The sequence below is a fragment of the Sander vitreus genome, chromosome 1, assembly GCF_031162955.1.
Source record: "Sander vitreus isolate 19-12246 chromosome 1, sanVit1, whole genome shotgun sequence".
In the NCBI taxonomy this organism is placed as follows: Eukaryota; Metazoa; Chordata; class Actinopteri; order Perciformes; family Percidae; genus Sander; species Sander vitreus.
In genome coordinates, this window is record NC_135855.1 from 19,337,561 (window position 1) to 19,354,312 (window position 16,752).

At 40.0% G+C, this 16,752-nt stretch overlaps 2 protein-coding genes across 3 annotated transcripts; both read right to left on the bottom strand.

Moving 5' to 3' along the window:
• Window positions 1-203: 203 nt before the first annotated feature.
• Window positions 204-5,052, bottom strand: slc5a7a (solute carrier family 5 member 7a). Its single transcript, XM_078257285.1, has 8 exons — window positions 4,869-5,052; window positions 4,411-4,524; window positions 3,006-3,161; window positions 2,738-2,886; window positions 2,325-2,468; window positions 1,754-1,907; window positions 1,005-1,222; window positions 204-891 (listed from the first exon to the last, which is right to left on the bottom strand). Exons 1-8 carry the CDS (start codon window positions 5,050-5,052, stop codon window positions 217-219), a joined length of 1,794 nt encoding a protein of 597 aa, XP_078113411.1. The 3' UTR covers window positions 204-216.
• Window positions 5,053-9,128: 4,076 nt separating this feature from the next.
• arl6 (ARF like GTPase 6) lies at window positions 9,129-15,902 on the bottom strand. Of its 2 annotated transcripts, none has more exons than XM_078247037.1 (8): window positions 15,755-15,902; window positions 14,170-14,314; window positions 13,321-13,382; window positions 13,022-13,090; window positions 12,840-12,934; window positions 12,453-12,582; window positions 12,291-12,346; window positions 9,129-10,994 (listed from the first exon to the last, which is right to left on the bottom strand). In XM_078247037.1, exons 2-8 carry the CDS (start codon window positions 14,287-14,289, stop codon window positions 10,969-10,971), a joined length of 558 nt encoding a protein of 185 aa, XP_078103163.1. In that variant the 5' UTR covers window positions 14,290-14,314; window positions 15,755-15,902; the 3' UTR covers window positions 9,129-10,968. The 2 variants fall into 2 exon arrangements, with proteins under 2 accessions (XP_078103163.1, XP_078103155.1); XM_078247029.1 differs by having other exon boundaries at window positions 14,170-14,321.
• Between the last annotated feature and the right edge of the window lie 850 nt (window positions 15,903-16,752).

The window sequence follows — 16,752 nt, forward strand, 5'->3', positions numbered from 1 at the left end:
AGAAAGACAACTTCATGTCTGGACAATCAGCAAGCGTCTACGCTATATATCCTGACATGTGGTTGTTATCCAATCACCACATGCTGGATGTGGTACTTTTGTAGTCCCAAAGGGAGGATGTTTGCCTGTTGTCTCTTACTTCTTTTTGGAGGATCTGACATAGTAACCAGTTCTCCGTCAGTTCACTCAACGTGTTCTGTCTATTTAGTTTTTTCTTCATTTTTCATCATGGTGGGAGGAATCAGGGCTGGACTCTTCCTCCTCCTCCTCCACTGTTTCTGCCGGCAATGTGTCGCGTCGCGTGAAGGCGGCCGCCAAGGTCACGCTCAGCCGCGGTTTGACGGGCGCCATCTCCGACAACCCGATGTTGTTGCTGCGAGTCACAAGCGTCGTCTTATCCATAATCTCTCCACTGTCCATGGACACCACTGCATCCAGAAAGTCGTACTTGTGTGAAATCTTCCCGCTCTCAAACAGGTACTTTGCCAGGTAGGAGAAAGCAACGTTACCCAGGAAAGAGGCCAGCATAGACACGGTCTTGAAGGGGAACTTCTGGATGACGACTTCCTCCGTTTCTCCAGTAATGTGGTGTATCCTCTCCTCCGTGGTCCAGCCAGGGTAGTAAATGAAAGGAGGCAGACGCAGGTAGGGTTCACCTCCACCTATACGCAGCACCATGCCGCACAGGTAGGCAGCCACAGAGCCGTACGTGTTGGTGCCTTTGACAAAGAGCACACTGAGCAGCTGGGGGAAAATGATGACGTAAACCAGGTCTGAACTCAGGTACCAGAGGCCGTAAACTGTCCCGGTCACCAGCGCCATCAACGTGGCAAGGCCGCCGAATACAAAGATAGTAATACGCATCACCCACACAATCTCACGGTCAGATGCCTGAGGAGACAGAAAGGAGTGGAAAAAGGATTGTAACATACATGTGCAGAACAGCCATAAACAAGCCAAACATTTTGTCAGATGACTTCAGGGCACACACATGACATACTCACCGACTGTCTAAAGGCAAGCTGGTAGATGTTCCTTGCAAACATGGAACTCGCTGAAAGGATGGAGGAGTCTGCAGATGACATGACAGCTGCAGACACTGCACCCAGGCCAAAGAAAGAGACAAATGGAGGGCAGAGGTGTTGGAGCACGATGGGTAGAATCATGTCCGCTTGGTCCTTCTCTTTCGGAGGAATGGCACCATATGTTGTCTGGTTCCAGTCTGAACAAGGGAAAGATATAAAATGAAATATGAGAGCAATGCAATATTTCTTTTTTATTTAGTTTTCTTTGTTTTTACAATTTTAGCGTCATTATACCCAAATAAACAACATTTTATGGATAATGGGAATAAGCAAGGATGAACTTGAAGCCTCACGAATAAAATATTACTTTATGAAGACATAGAAAACAATCTCATCATTTTAAGTTTGTAATGATAGCTCATGTTTATCAGTTTCATGTTAATACAAGACAAAAACAAAGTTGTGTATTCAGATGTTCACAGATGAATCTGACGCCTAAAAATCTGGAGATCAAACCTCTAATTTGGTCCCCTGTCTCCCTCTAATGTAATATTTACACAGCCAGCATGGTTATTAAATGGATTGATGCTTCATTATGGATGAGGTAAACCAGCTGCTATTTACCAGGCTCTCTCAGATCTAAGGGCAACATGCCCGCCACCCCCACCTCCAAACAAAAACACACTCAGAGCTGTGCATATGCAAGCTCATGTATTAAGCTCTCGAACCTGTGGAGGCCCCGATGGCCCCGATGAGAACGGAGGGCACAGCCATGACGAGGCACCCGAATGCGGCCAGGAAGGAGAGGACCTGGGCGTAGGTGGCCGAGGAGGCTGACAGGACTCTCTGGAAATACACCTGCCAGGGTATTCCTCCAAGCATCTGCAGTAGATTTAGACCAGTGAATTAAATTCGCAGAACTCAACCCCAACATAGTTATGTCAGTTTTATTTATACAGCACAAAATCACAAATTTGCCTCAAAGGCAATCTGTACAGCATTAGATCCTCAGTTTGGATAAGAAAAAACTCCCAAAAAACACAGTTAACATGAGAAGAAATGTAAGACAGTAATGTCAGAGTGCATGAAGCTCCTTGCCATGAGGTTCAACTAAATGATTTGATAGAGAGCTGTCGTTTTACACTTCATAGATGACACTCACAGAAGAAGTTTCTGACAATCAACAAATAGTCGCAGCGTGATGGTATTTGGTTCATTGATACACTCAGTGTTAGAGCTTCAGATTAGTCTCAGTGGACTAAATTCTGATGAAGTGAGGGATGAATAAGGTGGCTGTACCAGGAGGCAGAAGTTGTCGATCCAGACCCAGGTGTCACCCTTCTGGATGCTGCCTCTCCAGGGCGACTGGTACACTTGCTGCACCGCAGTAACGGTAATGTCTGACACCGCAGGGTTGGTCAAAGCAAAAGGGACACTGATCCACTGTAGACGTCCAGAAACAAAAACAGTACAACAAACACGTGTAGGTTTAATGGTTATTATAAATGTAGCTCTTTATTTACCCCACATTAGTTATCTTTGCAGCATCTGTGACTATTTTATATATTATAATATATTATAATGATTTGGCATTTTTAAGTCAAGGTGCGACGAAATTATGTGCGACAAATACAGTAAATGTACTCAAGAAGGGTATCTAATTACACTAGTTGTAATCATCTACTTTTAACTTCTGCTCAACATGAACCTACCAGGCCAATAAAGATACAGAAGAGCTGGACAACATCAGTGTAGGCCACAGAGTAAAGTCCTCCAACCAGAGTGTAAAAGATTGCAATGAGTGCTGAGATAACCACTGAGACATTAATGTCCATGTCCACGATCACACTCAGGGTAGCACCTAAGGTCATGAGCAAAAAGATATTACGGCCACTGCAACATCATATAGACAAAAACTCACTTTGATCGTGTTGCCCACAAGAATCTTTCATTTTATTGTAGATAGGAACTGAAACTTACCAAGGGCGGATAAGATGGCAGCAGACCAGAAGATCTCACCCATGAGTGCAGGTATGAAGAGGAGGCCACCCATGCGTTTCCCATACTTCTGCTGGAACGGGTCCAACATGGTGACGTAACCTCGAGAGCGCATGGGCTTAGCGAAAAAAAGACCACCTGGGAGAAAGAGTGGACACATTACAGGCTTGGAATTGAGGCACCCACCATCCACCATCTATCCTAAATCTAGACTTAACTGCCTTTTATAATCCCAAAGTGTACATTCATATATATTCATCAAGGGCATAACTTTGGGTTCAACATTGGGGGGGGGGGGGGAGGGGGGTGGTTGAGAGCTCCACTTTTGAGCAAAATTGAAATTTTGAGCATATCAAACACTTCATTTCCTGCATTCTGGTGATTTTTTCTGCAACAATTTGTGCCTTTTATACCTCAAGTGATGGGGCGAATGTCTTTATCTATGTAAAGGCAATTATAATAGTTGTTGTTGTTTTGTTGTTGTTGTTTTGTTTTTGTTTTGGGGGGGGGGGGGGCTGCACTGGCCAGTATTGATTATTGGGGGTTGTAACCCCCCCCCCCCAAGATATTCATGGTTTAATTTTGGACTGTTTCTTAAAATTGACATAACCATACAAAAGAGGCTGATACTTGAGCAAACTGGTTTAAAACTTCCCCCTCAGAAGTATCAATGGAGGACCACTGGTGACGGTTTGATTAACACCCAAACCAATCATTTCAATCAGGTATGTGGTCAAATAAGTGAGTGTGTTTTAGTGTAAATGGGTATAATCAAGGACCCTCACTCCCTTGTTATGCTTCTGCTTACAAGTAATGTTAAACCAGCATTTTAAAGGTCCAATGTGTAGGAATTTCTCCCTTCTAGCGTTGAGATCATATATCGCAATCAGCTCTCTCGCACCACGCAGTTCAAAGTACGTATTACAGCTACGGTAGCCGTCACGCTTCAAAAAGCCGGTCTCTTGCTCTTTTCAGTATCCTTTTTCTTTTTCTGGGCGAAGAAGAAGACTCCTGTTCCTGAAATTTGGATTTTGAATACGTGTGGTCCTCCATGTTTCCTTCTTCAAACTTGCCGGGGCCGGGAAGCTACAATACCCATTAGCAGGATTAGCAGCACCTGTGAGTTTATCATGTGACAGCGAAAATGCGAAAGGCGGATCAGTATGTCCTGTATGTCCCTTACCGGCTAATGTATTTCAAGATGGCGCATGAATATGGAGCGTCAACCCCAGTTCATGCAAATGTTACATTTCAAGCCAAAAGGAATACTTGGAATTGATGGTGGTGGTAAATATTCATGAAAAATGACAAGTTTGTGAACGGGCAACACAGATTTTTGATAATGAACAACTAAACACATTACACACTGGGCCTTTAAAGCACTCACCCACAACAAGACTGAGGGCATATCCAAAGGGAGCTTGAGCCCAAGCCAAACCATATTCAGGCAGATACACATACTCAGCTGTGCCATTGATATATCCTCCTCCAACCCAGGTCGCTGAAAATCACACAAACACACACACACACACACACACACACACACACACACACACACACACACACACACACACACACACACACACACACACGTCACCACTAGAGAAACAAAATCACATCTACTGTATTTGGCATTTGTGTTAATAGAAAATCTAGAATGTTTTGAAAAATAAATAAAATAAACTAATGTTCTTCTCACTTTTACTCCTTCAGCTGATTCTTCACACGTTGAAGAATGAATGATTAAACTTGTTAAAACAGACCCAAGTGTTAATTTTGAAGCCTTGCAAAACGGGCAAAGCTACTAAAATCCCAGTGTTATTGAGTAATAAATACAAACTTCACCTGTCATGGTAAATCCACCGACAAATAATCCAATGTCTCTCCCTCCGACCATGATAGTTTCGCTGCGGTCGGTGCCCTCCGCCTCCCCGGAGTGTTTGTTCTTCCATGCCGCCCAGATGCCCACGAACAGGATCAGTAGATAGAAGATCGCGATAGCCACAAGCCCCTCTACATGGAAGGTCATAGTCGCGCCGGTCTCCCGCTAGGAACGGGAGGGCATGGAGACCTGCTTGGCGCACGGAGAGAAGAGGGTCAGATATAAAGTAAAATACAGTATTAATTAAGTAATTATGGATCATAAAAACAATCATTGGGCATTTCATTTTCTGCAACATTTTTACCTTTTAGGTTCGTTTAAAATCGATAGAAAGGTTAGATTTTTAGCAGGTTTTAGTTGGATTAGAGGTTCTTTTGTCCCCCAAAAGAGGGAATTTACCCTGCCGATGTAATATTCCATGCGCGCCTGTGGCCCTGAAATGTGGCTTTTAACTCAGGACAGGTAATTTGTGGCGATCGTCAATCTACATTAGCCTATCATAATAAGTAAAGTGAAAATATTGTAAAGAAGACTTGAGTGGTCAAAGTACACTTCTGTAAGTTTGGAACTGTACAATGTGCACACATGTTTAATTGTGAAAAATGTCAATAAACCTCTATTGTTCTATATATATATATATATATATATATATATATATATATATATATATATATATATATAGAACAATATATGTTCTCACTATATACAATATATGTTCTCACTATATATATATATATATTGTAAAGAAACTTGGAGGCTCGATTTTGTCATTTTCTATTCCTTCAGCCAAATACATGAAGTGCCAGCTACATTCACTAATTCAATCAAATTATAGGCTACACAGATTATTCCCAACATAAATGAAATTGAGTGAAGTTACGCACTAATGAAATAAAACCGTGAGAATTGGTTTAAAAAAAAAATCACAGTTGGTCTAGCTATTTCGTGACTTTTTTCTTTTCTACCTCTCATTCTGTCCATCTATGCGCGGACAGATGCGCGTAAAATTCAAATTACGCACAGAATTCATGACAAAAAATGAAACCAAACCAGGTTCAAGACAGCCTTATCCAAATTATACTGTAGAGAGTGAACTCTCACATACGAGCTCCACTTTGATCATGCTCAAATTAAGAATAAATCATCGTCTAAAATGCAATTTGATAATAAACCTGTTTGATTTTACCTAAACAGGTTAGAAAAGCTTAAAAAACATGCAAAACTTACCTCAAGTATTTCAAGAGTCATGTGCTGGAGCACCTTAGGCAGAAAACAGAGAGCAGAACAGTTTGAAGGTTTATTAAGAGCCTCTTCCACCCCTTTGCATCGCGAGGAATAGCTAAGTGCAACGTTGGTGGAGGTCTTCCGGGTGACTTACTGAGGCTTAAAAAGGGGGCCGGTGCCGTCAGAGGACTGATACACACGTCAGAGAAACCAAACGTCCCTCTTAATGAGCACCTTGCATGGAAACACGTCACAGTGTAGGCTACTGGCTGATCTGACTGTGAGGGCTGCAGAGATTCATTTACTCAATAACGGGGATTGCTTTTTTATTTTAACCACTGAATGGCATGACATGAATAGTAATATCAACATTGCCATTTTAAACATTGAATAATCAATAACTTGTGGATGCCTTTTATGCTTCATGTGGCTCGTGCTTCTTCAAACTCTGTGCGTAACACGGTAACAGCCGCCTAATTGCGCAGCTATACTTCATGTGGCCTTTTACCCGCTGTCACTCTCCTCAGCCGGCATTTTACTTTACAACCGCAATTAACTTTGCTCCACAGGAACGTTTTTTTTTTGCGTGAATGAGTAGAATAAGAAACCGCCCTGTTGCTGTTTAAAAAAACAACTACTAAAATGTAATAATCTTCACGCAAATCGACCTCACCTCAGACTTGCTATTCTTCAATTCTCAAGCAGACATGGTCCAATCTTCCTCCTGTTTTGGGCCTACCATGGAAGAAATCTGGGACAAAAATGCTCCCCACCTTTGAGCAATTAGAAATCATTTAAGTGTACTGTGCCTGCCACATCCCCGTCAGGGTATAATGTATATATCAATGACCTGTGTCTACTTAATGGCCATCTCTTCCTGAAGTCGTTTAATCTGGGCTACTCTTGTCAAAACTGTCAGACATCCAATTAGGATGGATCCTGAAGAGCAGCAGGAGAGATTTAATGATACAGTCTGACTTACAAAAAAAACACAAAAACTCTGGCACATGCACACACACACACACACACACACACACACACACACACACACACACACACACACACACACACACACACACACACACAGGAAGGAGAAGTTATTTGGGCTGAGGCTCAGGTGTTTGATTGCTTGAAAGGCTCAACAGTATGTTCTACCAAACATACATTTACAAATTAAAACTATTTGAAAAGTTTAGTAATTGGAACATGACTTTATTGGATTCAGTTTGACATCAGACCAGCGATTCTGTGTGCTACTGATGCGGAAACATCCGGGAGAGAGCTAGAAAGGTTTTATTACTGCATGTTTGACAGATGGCTGCCACATGACCTTGACACTTTCTTCAAGCCAAACTGAAGCTGAGCCTCTCCGTGTTTGTGGATTGATGGTACTACAGTAACTACATACACATTTTCCTTAATTGTGTCATTATGTCAACATATAGATTCAAACAACTTACACAAATAAACTGGTGTACTGCAAAGAATAATAACATAAATCCTCATAACTTAATTAACATGAATGAATGTTTATGTTCAACCAAATAAATTCTTCGGTGCTCAAGGACTCGAGGTTTAATGAGCAGCTGTTGCTGGCAGCGCTGAAGATGTTTGACAGAGAGAGAGAGAGAGAGAGAGAGAGAGAGAGAGAGAGAGAGAGAGAAACAGAGAGAGAGACACACACACAGAGAGAGACGATAACATGAGTCACATACTGTATAAAGCCACCACAGTGACATTTTTTCCCAAATCATGAAACAGTATTCATTTTTCACAGCATTTATTCTTTGAAAATATACACACACAATGTAATAAACAACATACACAGAGCTCATTTGATAACTATCTATATTAAGTCTCTGATGCTAAAGTGAACTTGTGCTCAGAGGGTCTTTGTTTTGAAATAGATGTCTGCAGGATATGAAACATGATCTCACAAGGACCCCTTGCTTTGTTTTGAAAATATAAAGGTGGCCGAAGGATATGAAACTTGTCCCAGTAAATCTCTGAAATGTCTTACAGTTAGAAATAGACAATATATTACAAAATCAATATGGTGTCCTTAACGCCACTATGAGAAGAATGTGAATATTTTGTACTGGGGCGTCCTCCAGTGGTCTAGACAGGGACACTAATATGAGTGGGCTGAAAGTAACACATGGACCAATTTCCACTGGAAATGTCTCCTTGCAACGGAAACACTACAGAACAACAATTCAACTTTCAGGATGTAACCATTTAAAACCCTGACAGCAACAAAAGCTGAATTTGTGGCTTGTGTTTCTTGTCTTTAAGCTAAATTAAAGTACATGACTAATTGAATGATTGTTTTTCTTGTATCAAAGTTTTCTTTGGTTGTAAATCTGTCTTGCCTGACTAACCACGAATTGACCTTTAATTCATTCACAACTTCAAGAACTAAATTCACAAAAACTAATAGAAGAAAGAATTGTTTTGTCCTATCTTCCCCATACACTCTGGTAATACATTCTACAGTTAATATTTTAAACCATGAACAAAATCCTGTCTTAATGTAAACCAAACAATGGTGTATGGTACAGCCCTGAAAGGGAACAGGAATGTAAGGACCCCCATTAGTGATCTTTAGTGATTGTACCCTGTTACAAGTGTCACAAGGCCTTTTTGTAGTTTCCGAAATTTATCACTATTATTTTAAATGTTTTATCAAACATTCTTGTCAGTTGTCAGCGTATTACCTCTCACTTGCTATACAGCTTCGTTGAGGTGATGCACAAAAACTAAAAAGCAACCCCAAAGTCTGATCTGTACAGACATTGTTTTTGATGCAAGCTTTTCAGTCAGAGACTAAAGAAGAGGATCAAAGGCTTGCATTAAAAACTGACTGGACAAATGAATTTTCTTTTCAGTAGTCTGCCTTTGAATCGCTGAAGCACGATAAGTAAATGATATGACGCCGTTTTTCCCTTTGAGCAATGAAATAAGGCAAAGATAAAAACACTGGTTGAAAAATAGCTTCGTAAAGACAAGTTTTGATTTTTAAGCAAACTAATTACCTTGACATTCACTTTAAGACAATCATTTGTTACAACTAAGTTAACAATACATGTAGACTTAGCTACAAGTAACAATGTATACAACAAAATCTACTGGGTCCTTGGCAATAGGCAAAATATATTTCCACAGCTACTCAAAAAAAGAGCAACAATAATCTAACATGAGCAGAGCTGCATGAAATATTATCTGAAGCAAGTGACTAAGTAATGTGACGGTGAGGTGGCCCAATATACAAGTTTGAGAAAGGCGATTTGCAGTGGAATGCATGACAGTTTGCTGAAGTAAATCATAGTTAATTGTTGGGATGCTTTAAACACAAATAATAGTAATGTATCTACAGAGGCCCTGGGAGAGATGCATTTGGCATATTTCAGAGGTGAAAACAATTTCTAAAGGACCTTCCTTACAGGTCGTTTTTTTATGTATTAGCCCATTACATAGTACTTTACTAACCTAGAAATCTAGACGCACCCTAGCGGCAGCAAATGTAATTTGCAGCCAGGGTCAGTCTAGCAACTCTCCGTTGGCTTGCAAGCTGGAAAAACCAAATTCTGGTCAGGCCAATCACATTGTGTATAGAGTCGGTGGGCGGGCTTAACATAAGGACGGCAGAGTTGCGACGGTTTCCGTGTGAATTCCCTGCTACTTGAAAACAAAGAAGATGGCTGCTGCTGCTGGCGAACAGCGGTCTTTCGAATCGGCTTTGGCCGCGACTCTGGAAGACTTGGAGTTAAGAACTGAAGTCATTCTTAAAAAAGGAAGATGTGTTCGGAGTTTTGCCGACCGGATACGGCAAAAGTTTCATCTATCAACTAGCGTTGCTCTGGTTGGCTATGAGTGCAGAGGGAATTTGAAAGACAACCGTTTATCCCGCCCCTCGGATTGAGCCCTGCCAATGGTGAGTTCCCAGACCCAACATCTTGATGTGGGTCTGGCTTGTCAGGCTAGTACTTTACATTACTGCCAAAATATATTTAGAATTATATCTGATGCATGGAGGCTTGACAAAGACTGTCACCTGCTCTCAAGCAGTGGCCATAAAATTGCAGGTCAGAGCATTCATCCCCTGCTGTAAGCGTGCAGTGGAAAATAGAATCTTCCATAATTTCTGTATTATTAGCTGTATTTATCAGTTTAAAGCTTTAGTGCGTAACCTTTTTAATATTAATGAACGCCCGTTACATTCAAGCCATTGCCAAATGAGTTGCCACAAAGCTAATCTATCAGCTCCACACAACTCTCTCTGTATTTCTCAGTATGACTATGTTCACAAGATTGTGTCGTCCGGTGACTTTCACACGCAGAAGCTCCAATGAAGATAATGACCTCTTCTGAAGAGTCCATCATGTTTATTTAATCCTCCGTGTCCTCCGTGGCTACTAGCAACTGCGTGGAGGAGGGGTGGGGGCGCGTGCGTGATCACGGAAGGCTTGTATCGTGTGGACGTGCCGACAGTGTTGTTGTCGTTACTTAGAATTCCTGTTGGGGGAGACAAGAAACTACGCACTATAGCTTTAAACTCATAACACTTGCATGGAGAAGTAAGAATTTACCCAAAATAGATGTGTTACAGTTGCCAATGTTGTGTGTTTCTCAATGACTCAGCACTGTCGCTGGATGCATTTTTACTGGTTCCAGAAAAATCAAATCACGTACTCATTTTTCAAACCAATCGACCCGCACCCAAGGACCATCTAAATACCCAATTTAAAACATCGCTATCCTCTGAAAACTGGCTCAACTCATCTTTCACAAAAGAATTCCACGAATGCTGCTACTTCTGGCGCGTCCATCCTCATGCCCTCACATTCTCATTGTTTTGATTTGATCTGGAAAAATGTGAGAAAAGCAGTTCATCAGCAAAATGTAGAGCAAGTTATGTAAAAAACAATAATAATTAAAATAATCGGTGTAAAATGTATGTATCACTGTCTCTAATAATGGACGGAACCAACATAGTGAGCAAGTGGATCAACAGCGGATGGACGTTTTGACTCCATGTAAATGTCCATGCAAATTTAAACTGACTTTCAATCGCAACAAAGCTATAAACCTTTCAGAGCCACCTTTCAAGCCTTGAAACTTGAGCATTTATACTCAAGGGATAGACTTCAGGTGGAGTACTGCTTTATGAATTTGATATAGGACATCAGCACCACCCTTATTGGGGGACCCTCGATTCAGTAGATGCAATGGGAAGCTGATTGGTGATGAGTTTAAGACGTACTGTACTGTTAGTTCAGAAAACCTTGGGGTTCACTCAGCTACTTTAAGACTCAAGTCACAATAACACAGTTAACGTGGTAAGGAAAAAGATGGGGAGTTTTTGTTTCGTTTTAAATAAAATATTTTACAGCTACGCAGCAACACAAAAATAAAATAACACAACACTTATTAAACACCCAGTACTCACTGCATAATTTGATCTAGAGAAGGATTTGAGTGAGAGCGTTAAACATAATAAAAAGAAAAGGATGTTGACGTGGTGGAACAGAGAGACTACATTTTGCAGGTTAATACAAAGTTGTGTCGTACACAGATTAATGCATTAAAACAAACACAATGTGGCTAAAAACAAAGACTTTTTCAACTTCTACACATTTGTAGGATTTACTGGGAAACGGTTTGTTAAGGCTTGAAATGAAGATTAAAAAAAATTATTAACTGTAATGGAAATATAAATGTATTCTTGTATCCACCTAAACTACACCATCCAACAACAAACTAATAGGTCAATTGATGGGAGTTTCCATTAAAGTATAAATACAAAAATACATAAAATGCACTGTAGGTTTGGAAAACGGTCTGTAAGGTTCTTGCTTCTAATTAACAGCGGCCATGTCTTCACTAGGTGGCTAATGTTAATCTTGAAGTTATAGAAATAATGTAAGTCCATCACATCATTTTGGTTTATCTACAAATGACCATTAAATAAAATATTCATATCCAGGTAAAATTGAATTGCTAGCTTAACAAAGATGAATTTATGTAAGACAAACCGTGGCAGGTGCTTTGTTCCTGTTATCCTGCTTCTATAAACAAACTCAACATTTCTTATATGGAAAGGTTTTTTTTAACCAAACGTATAAAATGTAGGTGAAAGGTGATTTAATATCTCATCATACCTTGTAACCAGTCGACTCCCTCCTGTAAACCTTCTCCTTTCAGAGCATCAGTGGCACTGAAACAAATCAACACATCATATTACAAAAAGCAAAAAAACCTTTAAATATTTTTTCATATCCTGGCATACTAAGATAGAAAGAAGTGTGTATGTATGTTCATACCAGATGTGCCAGGGTTTGTCTTTGATGTTCTCTAAACAGAGCAGCTGTGAGACCTTGACAGAAGACAGAGCATCCCTGACATCCATCTTGTTAGCAAAGAACAGAATGGGGATCCTCCTGTGTTTAATATCTGTAGTGAGAGTGAGAGGGGTGATGTCAGTTCTACTAATGAGAAACAATATTGTGAAACCAAAACAACTTGAAAAAATATAGAAAATATGCTACTGGCAAAAACAAAACGTGTGCTTATTTTCCAAAAACAGTAACACCCGCCTTTGCATTGGGCACAGTTTAGACTGAAAATAGCCCATGAAACAGACACAACAGTTAACAGGGCTGGGATTCAAACCCAAGTTCAAGAATCATGTTAAATATACATGAGCATACCAGAATGGTTTAGTAATGTGTCCAGTTCTTCTTTGGCTACTACCATCCTCAGTTTGTCTGCACTATCAATGACAAATATGATAGCCTGGCCTTCCCTGAGAAATACAAAGTGATCACAGGAATTAGTATGTATATCAAACGGCAAATAGGATTGGTGTTTTTTGTAGCACTGGCAAACTCACTTGTAGTAGTGTTCCCAAAGGTTTCTGTATCTGCCTTGACCAGACATGTCAAACACTGTGAAGGAAAGACTACGAGAAGAGAAGAGAAGAGAAGAGAAGAGAAGAGAGAAAACATTTATGTGCTCAGTGCGATTGTATGGGGTTGAAAAAAACATTGCGTAATATATCTGAATAGCTCCAACATTATATGAATTGACTTGAGACAGAAATATGCAACTATTAGAAGATGACATACAATTTTTTGGACTACCAATATTATTAAATGTCCAACACATTGTTGTTTTATGATGAACAGCTACCTGGATGTCTTAAACTTCTCTATGCTGAAGCCAATGGTTGGGACGATGTCTTGTGCCTGGGCCTGAAAGACAAATGCAGCATATTGTAGATAAAAACCTAATTAAGAAGTACACATTAGCAACATGTCCTAAATTCAGTTTAGTTAGTCTCGCATTGCCAGACCTATCTCCACAGCGCTGTGGAGATAGGTCTGGCTACACCACAGATACATTCTAGGATAAGAGAAAAAAAAAACGCTCTGGGTTGTTTCCATTTCTTTAAATCAATCACAATCGTCTTGGGCGGCGCTAAGCTCTGGATGCAGAGACGGTGGCTCTGCAAAATGGTCTTGGGAAGGAACTTGTTCTGGTGGAACATTTGCACCCCGCAAAAAAAAAAGAAATGGCACATACAATATTAAATGAAGCTAACTGTTCACACAATACAGTTACATGAAGTATTTCAATTAGCTGGATACATGGTTAAGCGTAATTTGCTCTTACCAGTGCAACGCTGTGTATACTTTGTCCATAGTAATCCCCACCAATCTGTCCCAAAACGTCCCAGTTAGATAGTAAATGCTGTAAACACATTCCTTGTAATTCTTTACAATCATTCCCCGAAATAACCAAGCAGACCTGCCTTATTGCACGATTTTGATAACGGCAACACACAGAGAGCGGAAGCGGATGTCAGGCTATTAGCCTGGAAATGTACTTGTACAACTCCTGTAATCACTAATTTAGTAGAAACATAAATATGACGTGCATCTGTGAGCGAATAACATTTTTACATTAGTTATGGCAGAAACTCTTTACAATGCTACTTTATTTTGCAACATCACTGTAGAAAGCATTAGGTAGACTTACATTAGAGGGCTTAAGTTGGTTGATGATGGTGGTTTTTCCACTGTTGTCCAGACCAAGACACAGCACATTCACCTCCTTCTTCAACCCCAGCCATCCTGCCAACCTGTCAAACAGCCCCATTGGCTAGCCAGCAACCACCAGCTGCCTGTCACCTCAACAAGAAAAAGGTCATACATACTCAACAGTCAGATGGTAACAGCATCTCTTCCACAGATTGCAGTTCAGTTGTCTTAGAGCAGGGGTCTTCAACGTTTTTTAGGCCAAGGACCCCTAAGCTAAAAGAGAGACCGACTAGGGACCCCCTACTAGTTTGTACATGTATTGTATACAATTGAGTTGCATATTAAACTGGGCCGGATGGATGTAAATGAATATATATGGATTATGTAAACATTGTTTTATTGTTAAATATACATGTGGAAGTTGAAGTGAATCCCTAAGCTGAACTGTATAGCTACCATAGTGGCTACCTTTGTAAGCTTATTTTCAATTTGTAAATTAAATGTTTTGTTTTCACAAACAGGCCAATTTAACTTTGCTATCAATATGTTGGGATTCATATTGATGTATATTTTCAGACATTTTCATTTTGGAAAAAGGAAACTTTCAAAAAAATATTTTTTAAACATAATTTGGCGGCCCCCCCTGCATTAACTCTGAGGACCCCCTGTTGAATACCTCTGTCTTAGAGGTTTACATCAGCACCTCTGTTGACGCAGTTACCAGAGAGCAATAGTTCTTCACTTCCACACCGATATTTATTCTGACTTCTTGCTTTGGGTAAAGCTGTATCTGCGCTGAGCTCCTATTTGTGATCTGTAGTAGATACCCCACATTAATACAGTATAGTTGCATGCACCCAACACGGCCTCAACTACTTATTACTACTTACTACTACTACTACTAAATGCTACAGAGCAACAGCTATCGACACATACATTTTAGCTTGAGCTAACGTGCTCAGAGAGCTCTTACCAAGGAATCTTAGAAAGATAAAACATATAGGTCATATATTCCATTTGACGATTAGCACCACTTCCTGACAATAATATGAAACATTATGGAGATAGCTGGCTAACGTTAGCCCTGCTGAATATACAGTATATTATTAAATACCACTAACAGTTTGATGGTTGGTTAGTTATCGTTAACAAAGATGCTCTATTACAAACAAACTCATGTAGCTAACGTCAGAATACTACTGGCTCTTCCTTCTTTCTAAGATTTCTTGGCTCTTACTAGGTTCTAATGTAATTAACATTCAGCTATTTAGCTAGCTAGTTAATCTCCTGTTGTTACTGTTGCTAGCTAGCCTTAGCTAACGTTTAGCCGCTAGCTAGGTTAATTACTTCAGTTTGTTGGGATTACATGGGCAGTAACTAGCTAACGTTAGGCACTTCATGTCGCCACTTTTACAAGACAGCCACAAACACGAGACAGCATGAAGTAAGATACCGTTAAACGTGTTTAAACACTAGCTTAACATTATAGCGTTACAGTTAAGGTTGATACGATAGCTGGTGACGATACCGCTAACGTTAGCTTGTATTATCCTTTACCAAACTGTTTTGCAGAGCTGGGTTACCTGTAGTTTAGCCTTGGGGTTTTGCTTCCAGGATGCACTTAACGCTAGCTCATCAATGACCAGGGTCAAACCAGTGTTTCATTCATTTCTCTTCTACTCTCTCTCATGCTCGTTGTTTACACCGTGTTGCTGGGAGACCAGTGTGCTGGTGCTGACTCAAGGCTGCCACCTGCAGGCCACAAGACTACCTCCTATTTGGTACTGTAGAATAAAGAAGGAATATATGAAAAACAACAAAAAACAAAAACAAAGATTCCCGACAAAATATAAATGAAATAAAACAAATTATTTATATAATTTATATATAAAACATTTCTTAGGCTTACGAGGTTAACATTTAAAAAAGTAATAATTGTTATGTTGAGTACTATAATGGGGCTTTACCCAATTGTGAATCCACCCCAATTTTATTTATTCACATTTTCTACTTGTATTTACCCATTTTATCAGTTTTTCTTTTTTCAGTTTTTGTGTTATCTGTGCAGTTGCATTTGTGAGTTAATTATACAAATCCCTATGGACAATTACACTGAAATAAAGATATGTGTACTGAACTTCAATACTTTAGGCACTGGATCAAACTGCCTCCATAGTATCAAAAAAAGCCTCGTCATTGATTACCAAATTTCAATACTTGAGTAAATCTCAGCAGTGTCAGTGAGCCAATAAGCATGCAGCTTGCTTGTACCAAGATCTAATAATGCTTGTGAGTGGCTGTCTAACGCTACAAGTCATAGAGGCATGCAGGGAAAACACTACGCACAGAGAGACGGGGCTCATGTGTGTGTGATGTTGTATCATGAGAGGCTTGACTAGTGTGCTTCACATAGGTGTAAAGGAGCTGAAAGAAAATTGTAATGTAACGTTGTAACTGATTTTTGGTAAAATGGATTTTATAAAATTGGTATCGAAAAAATTACTGTTTAGGAACCGGTATCGGTATTCAATTTTCTATTAACCCAGTCGTACATATAGACAATGCGTAGAAAAATCAAATG